The sequence below is a fragment of the Nicotiana sylvestris genome, chromosome 2, assembly GCF_000393655.2.
Source record: "Nicotiana sylvestris chromosome 2, ASM39365v2, whole genome shotgun sequence".
Taxonomy (NCBI): Eukaryota; Viridiplantae; Streptophyta; class Magnoliopsida; order Solanales; family Solanaceae; genus Nicotiana; species Nicotiana sylvestris.
In genome coordinates, this window is record NC_091058.1 from 71800728 (window position 1) to 71811746 (window position 11019).

The following is an 11019-nucleotide window of genomic DNA, read 5'->3' on the forward strand; positions in this document are numbered from 1 at the left end:
CACAAGGGTGTTAGTTGACAATGGTTCCAGTGCAAACATTTGCCCTCTCTCCACTCTGGACAAGTTGAAAATTGATGCTGAGAGGATCCACAAGAACAGTATATGTATCCGAGGTTTTGACGGAGGGGGAAAAGATTCTGTTGCCGATATCATGCTCGAACTGACAATATGACGAGTTGAATTTACCATGGAGTTTCAGGTACTGGATGTGGCCATTTCTTACAATTTTCTATTAGGTAGGCCCTGGATACATGTTGCCAAAACAGTTCCGTCTTCTGTACACTAGATGGTGAAGTTCGAGTGGGATAGACAAGAAATCGTCATGCATGGTGATGAGAACCTATATGCTTTCAATGATACATCAGTTCTGTTTATTAAGGCTGAAGAAGATAAGGGTCGTGGGTCTATTAAGTTTCTGAAACAGTGTCGGTTGAGAAGGTTCCAGAAGGGGAATACATTCCAGGTCCAAAGCTAGCTTCTGCAACCGTCATGGTAGCAAGTGAACATTTGAAGAATGGTTTTGTGCCGGGCAAGGGTCTGGGCGCATCTTTGCAAGGTATCGTGCAGCCAGTGTCTCTACGTGAAAATCTGGGTACATTTGGTCTAGGGTTCAAGCCTACCGGGGATGATGTGAAAAAGGCTAAAAAGTTGAAAAAGAAGGCATGGTCGCTCCTTAAACCTATCCCGCGTCTCTCCAGGTCTTTCATCAAGTCCGAGGTCGTGAAACGTCCAGTGTCAACAGTTCCAAAGCTTGTGGTTGATTTTGATAAAGAATTGGCTAAAAGATTCCATAGTTTATTTGATGAGGTGAACACCGTAGAAATTGGGGAAGGTTCCAGCAAAGCGGATGTGCAGTTTATTGGGCCAAAAGTGAAGCTTCACAATTGGGATGCTACTCCTCTCCCTACCCGGAAGAAGTTTTGGTAGTTTGCTTTCTTTTCCTTTCTGTTATCTGGATTATTCCAGGGTTGTAATTCAGATTTTTATTTTTCGTCTGTTTTGATGTACAAACTCTTCTATCCTTTATTTTCAATGAAATGCAATTTCTCTTTTCTATTACTCCTGAGAGTGTTATTTTTTTTAAATGTAAAACAAAATGTCGTGGAATCCTAATAAATGTAAGGAATCAAATTTGAAAGCTACATAAAACCTATTACCAAAATTGAGGGAGAATCTCAACAATGGTAGCACATGATAGTAGGATTTATAACTAAGTACTAGTCCTTGAAGCCAATTAACGTAAGTGTCTAGCTGCTTGCACCAACCTTCAACCTCTGCCCAGTCCTTGCACTCCTAGCAATTAGTCACTGCCCATAACCCTTGCTTCTGACTCGATGTTAATCTTGTGATTCCTTGCATGATCCTCAATGACCAATTCCTTTTATTCACATGTGACAATGCTTGCTGGACTCGTGCAATTTTAGAGGAAAACTGCACTGCCCGCACAGTTGGTGCACTGCCTTTGCCATAAATTTTGCTTGACCTCCATTGCTTATTTCTTGAAACCATCACTTGCAGCTCTTCCTATGATATCCTATTGCCTTGCCATGTAAGGGTGTTAAGCCTTGTTGTGTCAAAGATACCCGCATCCATCTGCCAAATGAATGCAGATTTTATATTCTTTCCAGCGATACTGTTTTTGACTCCAAATTCGTGTGTTTTCTCTTTGTATGTTGTTGATATCCTTGCCCTGTTTGATACTTCATGTGCTAGTGAATGATGCAACACTGAAGTTTTATGCCTAAATGCCTCCATTTTTCCCAGAATTGGGTGCCAAATCCAGTGTTTGAAATGGCCAAATCTTAGGAATTTCCAGAAATCCTTCCTCATGCTTGTGCATGTCACCTTTCCTTCTTCAAGGGAATGAGCACATAGTGCTAATACCACCCATAGAAGTCGTAGTAAGTGACAAGAAATGAGCACAATAACGTTTCCTGCAAAAAAGAACACAAGATTAGTGAAAACATTGATCAACACCATCTCCTCCAAAAGGATTTGAAGATGTTGATCCTGCTTGTTAACCACTTGTATTACACCAAACTTTGCCTGACTCCCTGTATCCATTGAGATCACTCTACCTTTTCCTGAATCACCTAGCCCATATTGCCCATTTCTCTTAACCATTCTGGGCATCTTTTCCTTGTTTTTCTTGGTTGAAAATACCCCATGATAAGACTTACGTTCCTCCCTACTGTTAGACTCCCTATCCCTCTTGACTACTACATGGTCTTTTGCCTCAATACCATTTCCTAGCCTTAACAGTCTTCCAGTAGAAACCACATGTATTTCCATCCAAGCATAAGCAATAGACATATAAGGATGTTTCCAGTTGTGTGTGTTATTAGCTTGATCCATCCAAATCCATTGTTTTATTTGTTTCCTTCTTTCTCCTACACTTATGCCTATCCTAGATTTCCTACCAATGGAATGAGCACAATGTGCTAATACCACCAACTGATATTTCCTCAAAGGATACGACATAAGTAAAGTAACACCTCCTGCAAAAAGGAAAACATCGTTAGTAATAAAATCAATTACCCCCTTCTCCTCCATCTGGATTCGAAGTTGATGATCCTTATTTTTGCCCTGCCATGTTTCCATCTCCTTTCTCCTACTTCCTTCATCCTTTACTAGTATCTCGCTGCCTTGATTCTCAAATTTGGACATAGTAATTTATCCACATTCACAAGCCTCCTTCCATGAGTGTCCAACTGATGAAAATCATGGCATACAATGTTGCCCACATCCAATGCATAGTTGGCTAAGTGATCAGCAAGCTTGTTTCCCTCCCTATAGATATGTGTTATCTCTCCATTACACATTATAAGCAGCTTTTTTATCTCTTCAATTTCATCCTCAATAACCCAAGGTGGCTTCCATATTCCAATGATAACATTTTTCATCATCATAGAATCTGTTTCTAACCAAATCTGGCGTATGTCCTGTTGCAAACAGTACCTTAAGGCTTCTAAAATTGCAATAGCTTCCACCTTTGAGTTAGTAGTCTCCTCTATCTCCTTTCCTGCAGCATATACTAAGTCCCAGCCTCATTCCTCATACAAATGCTTATCGAACTCCTACCAGGATTACCTCTTGACGCCCCATCCATGTTTATTTTAATCCAGCCATCCCTAGGGAGTTCCCATGTAACCTTAGTAACCTTCAGATGTGGTCTATACCTCTCCATTATATACAATATATCTGGCCATCTGTAAGGTACCTTTTTCAATGCCAGCTTTCTCACCTTAATTAAAGATTGGATTGTTGTGTTGATTTGATACACCACTCTATTGATCGACACCGCATCACCATGCTTATTACTATTTCTCCTCTTCCACAACTCCCAAACAATGATGCAAGGTAATGCTAGAAATATTGGTTTAAGCCTTGGAATAACCTCTACTGTCCAGTATTTTACTATTGCCTGTTGTAAATTCATCCCTTGCATAGACAGTCCAGCATGAGAAAAGAAATAATTCCATACCTTTTCAGCAGCATATGATGAAAAGAACACATGACTTAGAGATTCCTCCTCCGGATTTGCACAGCACCAACACCTTGAGGGAATAAAATATCCCATCCTACTTATTGCATCATCTAGTGGCAGCTTCCTTTTCCATAATTTCCACATAAAGAAAGAGATTTTGAATGGTAATCCCCTCACCCACATGTTCTTATATGTAATGGCAGAGTCCTTTCTTCTTATAAGGTATTCCCAAGCAGATTTGACTGTAAAATTTCCTTTTGTTTCTAAGTTCCAAACTGCCTTATCCAGAACATTCTCCTCCACTGGAGGAGCTACATTTTTCAAAATATGTGTGGCTAAATCTTCAGGCAGCAGTTGATACAACAATTCTTCATTCAATGCATCATTGTGATTCACATCATAAACAATATGATATGTTTCATCACAAAAGAAATTAGAAGGAGTGACAAAGTATAATGCTCCCAAACCAGTCCAATTATCAAACCAAAATAAAGATGATCCCATTCTTAGTTTCCAGACTATTTGGTGCTCAACTAAGTCCCTACATTCAAGCATTTTCCTCCACACATGAGATCCATGTCTCCAAGGAACAACCAATGCATTTAATTTCTTGCAATATTTTTGGCTCATGAAAGAACTCCAAAGAGATGGCTTAGTTCTGAAATTCCACCATAACTTGCAAAACAAGGCCTTAGACATATCATGTAAGGAACGAAATCCTACTCCCCTTCTTCACAAGGTAAGCATAAAGTGTCCCAAGAAGCCCAATGTCTGGCTGGCTCTCCCATCCACAAAATTGCTCCAAAAGAATCATGCAAACAATTTGTGGAGCTTGTTGATCACAGAGTTAGGTGGATTCACAGCTGATAATAGATGAATGGGCATACTTTGTAATACATGTGAGATCAACACTTCTCTTCCTCCAATAGATAATAGTTTTCCCTTCCATGATTGTAACTTATCAAGAACTTTAGTGATAAGTCCTTGATAATAATCCATCCTCCTTCTGGAATAAAAGATAGGGCAACCAAGGTATATGAATGGGAACTCTTGTTTCCCAATCCCGGTTATCCTCTAAACTTTCCTAATCACCACCTCTGGAGTAGAATGATGCAAATAAATTGCTGATTTAGACTTGTTCACCTTCTGACCGGATGCTGCTTCGTATGCATACAAAACTTCCATAATCAATTGTAAAGAAGTAGCATCTGACGAGGAAAATATGATTGTATCATCTGCATATGATAGATGATTTATCTTGGGACTCCACTTGAGCAATCCAAAACCACAGAAGTATAAATTCAAGTGCAGTGAATTTAAACCTCTAGACAATGCCTCAGCCGCTAGAATGAATAACGTGGGTGACAAGGGATCGCCTTGCTTTACTACCCTCGTAGAATTGAAAAATCCATGAGACTTTCCATTAATAAGAACTGAATACCAATTATTGGAGATAATCCCATACACCAACCCTATAAACCTTTCATCAAACCCTATTTCCCTTAAAACCTTGGTTAAAAATAACCAAGATAATCTATCATATGCCTTCATCATATCTAACTTGAAACATTAGGACCTGCTTTAGTTCTCAATCTCATATCAGTGACTTTCCTGTGTAAGCAATACATTCTCCATAATACTTCTTCCTTGCACAAATCCAGCTTGCTCATCTGAAATAAGATTAGGGAGATAGCCAACTAACCTCTCATGGATAACCCTAGAAAACACCTTGTTGATGAAGTTACTAAGGCTAATTGGCCTCGTATCAGAGAATGTCTTCACTTCTTTCTTTTTTGGCAATAATACTAAGTTTGTATGAGTTACAAACCTAGGTAGATCCTGCCCATTGAAGAAAGGCCTTACCATATCAAATACATCATCGCCTATAATATCCCAACAAGATTGAAAGAAGCTGCCATTAAAACCATCTAGACCTCCGGCACTTTCACCACTCGATCCAAACACTGCCTTCTTCACTTCTTCAATTGTGGGCTGTTTAATAAGCTCTTGATTCTGCTCCTCATTCAACATATGTGGGATATGATCTAGGATACCGAAGGAACTGGGCACAGATTCTTCACGAAACTGATCTGAGAAGAACCTTACTGCTTCCTCCGCAATTTCATCCTGTTCCTCAAACCACTGCCCTTTACTAGACTGAATTCTTTTCAGTTGTAGGTGCTTCCGCCTTCCTCTAACTTGTATATGAAAGAATTTCGTGTTTTTACCCCCATCTTGAAACCATTGCATTCCTGATTTTTTCTTCCAAAATTCCTCCTCTATTGCCATATATTTTTACAGATCAGCTTGAACTCGATGAAGTCTTTCTCTATTCTCCAATGTAGGCCTTAATATGAATTGAGATTCATGTACTTTCACCACCTCTTCAAGACTACTTATCTTCTTAAATATATCTCCATATGTATCCTTGCTCCAAGTAGCTAGAGCCTTCTTTAACTTCTTCAATTTATGATTGAATAAGGTGAATGGGTTTGCATGAAAATCCACATTCCAATTCTCTTGTACTACTGCCTTAAAGGAGTCATTTTTGATCCAGAACTTTAAGAATCTAAAGGGCTTCTTAATATGTGAAACTTCTGATTTCAAATTGATGAGCAATGGGCTATGGTCAGATCCTGTTTTAGTTAGATGCTCGATCTCTATCCCAGGCCATAAATTCTAAAATTCGACATTAGCCAAACACCTATCCAATCTCTTAAAAATACAATCTTATTCAGCTCTACCATTCCACCATGTGTAAATACTCCCCTTAAAACCAAGATCAAACAAGTTGCAAGTACTGACGCAATGCCTAAAATCATCGACTTCAATAATATGTACAGGCAATCCTCCAAACTTTTCTTCCTCGTCCCAGATAACATTAAAATCACCCCCAACTAGCCATGGAAGATTCATATCACTGGCCAAGGCATATAGAGAATCCCAAAGTTCCATTCTTTCAGTTGCGTCACATTTTGCAAATACCAGCGTTAGGAAAAATTCTTGCTGATCTTCCGTATCAACTATCTTCAAAGTTAATTGCTGCACCATATCCATAACTACACTGACTTCATATTTTTCATCAAAAAATGCCCAGATTTTATTAGACACGTTTTTGATGGCCAACGGAAAATCAATCATTCTTCGATATTTATCCAACTCCTTCCTTGTTGCATTGGTTCCATCAAGCCTATGAACTGGAACTTATATCTTTTATGCATTGATATGAGCCTCTCAAAGGCTCTCTTTGTTTTTACAGAACGAATATTCCAAGTCATAGCATTCATATCTAATTGATAGATTTGGAAATCGTTCTCCTCGTTTGAACCCCAGGTGCTTGTACACTAGGAGCTTCCTTGGTCTGCCTTTTCTTACCTCGACCTGCTGATCTTCCTTTGTCCATCGGTCGAGGAGATATATTACCTTGCCTTGTAACATGCATGAAATTCTGGGTAGTCGATTCCGCATCTAAATCTTTTCCTTTGCCCATCTGAGAATCTTCATCTTCTGCTTGAACATCTTTGACTGTCATCTGGTTCTTTGCTGTTTTGATGGTTAAACATTTGTCTCCCTTCTCCTTCATAATAATTCCTTTAGTACCTTCTAGCTGTATTATCATCTGACCATCATTATGAAATTGATTGTCCTTTCGTGTATCTCCATGATCAATAGGAATTCCACTGCTTGGTTTTTCTGCTACAGGGCTATCTGCATTGTTTAAAATTTGAGCCTCCTGTAATTTGGAGTCATTCCTGGGCAGCTCCTCCATCGATTTTGAAGTGTTATCCTCTTGTTGAATTGCCACCTGATCACTGTTGCCATTTACACTGTGCTCTTCTTCACCTTGACCATCTTCTTCAATCTGATCCTTTTTTTTTATTTTCATCACCCAATTCTTCACCTTCTTCTTCTGTGTGTTCCTCAGCTTGTTCACTCTATAACCTTCCTTCAGTGAACTTAACTCGATCTTGATAATTCTCCTGCTCCTCAATGGCCGTTGTATCTAATGATTGTGATGTAATTTCCTGGCATGTTTGATTTGTAGTGACATTGTTTACCCCAAAAGCTCTAATTACCCATTGACTTGTTGATTCTTTCTCCTTTTCCTTCTGTGAATTGTCTTCCAAATCCACTAGATTATTTTCTACAATCCCAGTTGAAGTAGGATTATAGGCAGGAGCAGCTGCGTTCAGTCTCCCAGGTGTATTACGCTTGGCAGGTGACTTGGCATTCCCTTTCCCAGTAGTAGTAGGATTTAGAAGGGCAATGCTTTGTGGCACTAATGCCAAATCATTATTATTCTCCTGTTCCCCATCCTCAATCTCTAAAATTGAAAATTGATTATTTGTTTGTACCCGATGATTTGCTGCATTCTCCATTGGAAGTTGATGCACATTTCCTTGATCTACTGGGATAATTTCTTTCCCAGTAATTGTTTGTCCTTCGTTATTGCCCTTCTTTGTACCGTTATCCCTGACCTCTTTCCATTTCTCCTTACCTTTGCCTGTCATATTTCCAACGACTTTACCACTAGATAGTATCATCAAAGGGCCTTGTTGATTTATATTACCTGAATCAGTATCCTGATCCACATGTTTTCCAGCTTCATGCTCACCTTCAGAACCTCTGCTTTCCATCAATTCTGGATGTAATTTCCAGCAGTCTCATGCCATGTCCCTGCAATTTGCACTCCTTGCAATACTTTGGCAAATAATCATACTTATTATTAACCCATTCAGCTCTCACTTCACCTGTTAATTCATTCTGTATATCCATTCGAACCTTCTTAGGTAAATCAGCCAAAAGATCAACTAATACCTTAACACGCGCACAACTTGGCCTAGTTTTATTAATAGTTGCCATGTCTAGGTGAAGGGGCTTACCAACTGCTGAAGCCAATGAGAATAAGCATTCTTTAACAAAGAAAGTAGGCAGCAAGTTAGGGAAGGAAATCCATGCCATTACCTTTGGTGTTTCTTCTCCAACTTTGAATTTGTGATCATATATCAAAGTTCTCAATTGATATTCACATCCCGCCTTGTCTTTGACATAATAAACACTCTTCGACGAAAAATCAACGAAGTCTTGCCACAATGTCATTCGAATTAAAACATGTCTGTCACGAAGATATCCAATATTACACTCACCTTTGATTCCACATTGCATTGGAACAATACGACGTAATTCATTAAGTTCAGGCCATCCATATGAAAATTTGCAAACAACAACATATTGCAAACCTTCAATTATATTCATTCTCTCAATTTCCGCTTCAGTAAACTTAACTACATGCTGTCCATTAAGTAAACTGGCTCATCTCAATTGAATTGGTTCGACAGAATTTACTCGCTCTTGCCTGGCAGTGTTCAACGTTGATGGTTGGAGAATTTTCGAGTAATCTAACTGCTCGGGATTATTGTTATTGGTCGTAGCTGGTGGGGTGAGGGTGGGGGAGAGCTGACCAGCCTGTTGTGATGGCTAGCCACTAGCCATATTGGCCATGGCAGCGGTGAAGCAGTATGTCGCCTCAAAATTGCCTGTTTCTCCAGAGCTTCTCTCTCCTTGCCTAGGTTAATGTTTTCGAACGAACGATAGTGATAGTGTCATTTTTATCTTTCTTTTTACAGTTTTTATGCTGGTTTCAATGATATGACATGCATGAGGAATCTTCGGCCAAGTCTTAAAAGCCAATCTAACTCTGAAATAATAATCCAAGAAATATAGTGTGATGACGAAACAGAATATGATGAAGAGGAGGCATTTGAGGAAATTAGTAAAGAGTTAAATCACTTTGAAGAGAAACCCAAGCCTAATTTGAATGAAACTGAAACAATCAATTTAGGAGATCCAGATAATATCAAGGAAACCAAGATAAGTGTGCACTTGGAGCCACAAATCAAGGAAGAAATAATCAAAGCACTGTTTGAATATAAAGACATTTTTGCATGGTCATATGACGACATACCGGGTCTAAGTACTGACTTGGTAGTTCACAAATTGCCCACTTACCCGGCATTCCCTCCCGTCAAGCAGAAGTTAAGGAAGTTCAAAACTGACATGAGTGTGAAGATCAAGGAAGAAATCACAAAACAGTTGGATGAAAAGGTCATTCGAGTAATGCGATACCCCACTTGGTTAGCTAATGTTGTGCTAGTGCCAAAGAAGGATGAAAAAACTAAGGTGTGCGTTGACTACCACAATCTCAACAAAGCAAGTCCAAAGGATAACTTCCCATTGCCAAATATCCACATTTTGATTGACAACTGTGCCAAGCATGAGATCAGGTCTTTTGTGGATTTCTATGCGGGGTACCACCAGATCTTGATGGATGAGGAAGACGCAGAAAAAACAACATTCATCACACCATGTGGGACATATTGCTACAGGGTAATGTTATTTGGTTTGAAAAATGCTAGGAAACTTACATGAGGGCAATGACTACTGCGTTTCACGACAAGATACACAAAGAGATCGAGGTTTATGTAGATGATGTGATCATAAAGTCAAACCAACAGTCCGACCACGTCGGAGATTTGAGGAAGTTTTTTCAGAGGCTCCGCAAGTACAATCTTAAGCTCAACCCTGCAAAGTGCACATTTGGTATGCTGTCTGGGAAACTGCTGGGATTCATAGTCAGTCGGCGAGGCATTGAGTTGGATCTGTCAAAGATCAAAGCTATCCAAGAATTGCCACCTCCAAGGAATAAGACTGAGGTGATGAGTCTGCTCGGGCGCTTAAACTACATCAGTAGGTTTATTACTCAACTCACAACAACTTGTGAGCCCATCTTTAAGTTGTTGAAAAAGGATGCTGCAGTCAAATGGACTGATGGGTGCTAAGAGGCATTTGATAAGATCACGGGGTACTTGTCAAATCCACCTGTGTTGGTCTCGCTGGAATCCGGTAGGCCTTTAATTCTTTATTTGGCAGTCCTTGATAATTTATTTGGTTGTGTATTGGGTCAACATGACATCATTGGCAGGAAGGAGTAAGCCATCTATTCTCAGCAAGAAGTTCACATCCTATGAGGTTAAGTATTCTCCCCTTGAAAGGACCTGTTGCGCCCTGACTTGGGTGGCACAAAAGTCGAAGCATTATCTGTCGTCCTACACTACTTACCTCATTTCTCGTCTGGACCCTTACTTATTCCAGAATGAAGATAACAAGGATGCTGGTGGAAGACAGGATACATTGGAAGAAGAAACGGCTCTATGAGGTAAGCAATAATTTGAGAATACTCCTCCTTAATACAAAATGATGATATGTAGATAATGTAAATACGCATAATGCTTTGTGTAGACTTGTGAAACCATATGTTGGGCTTAATTACTTGCAAGTTTTGCTAGTGACCATTTTATAGGGGAAAATTGATCGGAAATTTCCATTGGAATCCACGATGATTTAAACTCCCCATAAACCCTTACATTCGAGGACGAATGTTCCTAAGGGGGGGAGGGTGTTACAACCCATATCCACATGTGTTAGTTCATGCCATATATTAGTTAACATAAATCCAAGAAGGAATTATCTTT

General features: G+C 39.5%; 2 protein-coding genes across 2 annotated transcripts; one reads left to right on the forward strand and one right to left on the reverse strand.

Moving 5' to 3' along the window:
- Nucleotides 1-5782: 5782 nt before the first annotated feature.
- Nucleotides 5783-6628, reverse strand: LOC138885061 (uncharacterized). The gene is made up of 2 exons (XM_070165951.1): nt 6232-6628; nt 5783-6123 (listed from the first exon to the last, which is right to left on the reverse strand). Exons 1-2 carry the CDS (start codon nt 6626-6628, stop codon nt 5783-5785), a joined length of 738 nt encoding a protein of 245 aa, XP_070022052.1.
- Nucleotides 6629-8987: 2359 nt separating this feature from the next.
- On the forward strand, nt 8988-10326 carry LOC138885062 (uncharacterized). The gene is made up of 4 exons (XM_070165953.1): nt 8988-9057; nt 9115-9125; nt 9212-9667; nt 9904-10326. The coding sequence occupies exons 1-4, from the start codon at nt 8988-8990 to the stop codon at nt 10324-10326; spliced, it is 960 nt and encodes a 319-aa protein (XP_070022054.1).
- The last annotated feature ends 693 nt before the right edge of the window (nt 10327-11019 follow it).

What these genes read in the sequence shown, in the direction of transcription:
- LOC138885061 (XM_070165951.1), bottom strand. Translation starts at nt 6,628, where the DNA reads ATGATTGATTTTCCGTTGGCCATCAAAAACGTGTCTAATAAAATCTGG. An exon ending in TATTTACACATGGTGGAATG is followed by an intron (nt 6,124 to 6,231) that starts GTAGAGCTGAAT and finishes TAACTAAAACAG; the next exon opens with GATCTGACCATAGCCCATTG.
- LOC138885062 (XM_070165953.1), top strand. Translation starts at nt 8,988, where the DNA reads ATGGCAGCGGTGAAGCAGTATGTCGCCTCAAAATTGCCTGTTTCTCCA. An exon ending in AGAAGGATGAAAAAACTAAG is followed by an intron (nt 9,668 to 9,903) that starts GTGTGCGTTGAC and finishes GAAAAATGCTAG; the next exon opens with GAAACTTACATGAGGGCAAT.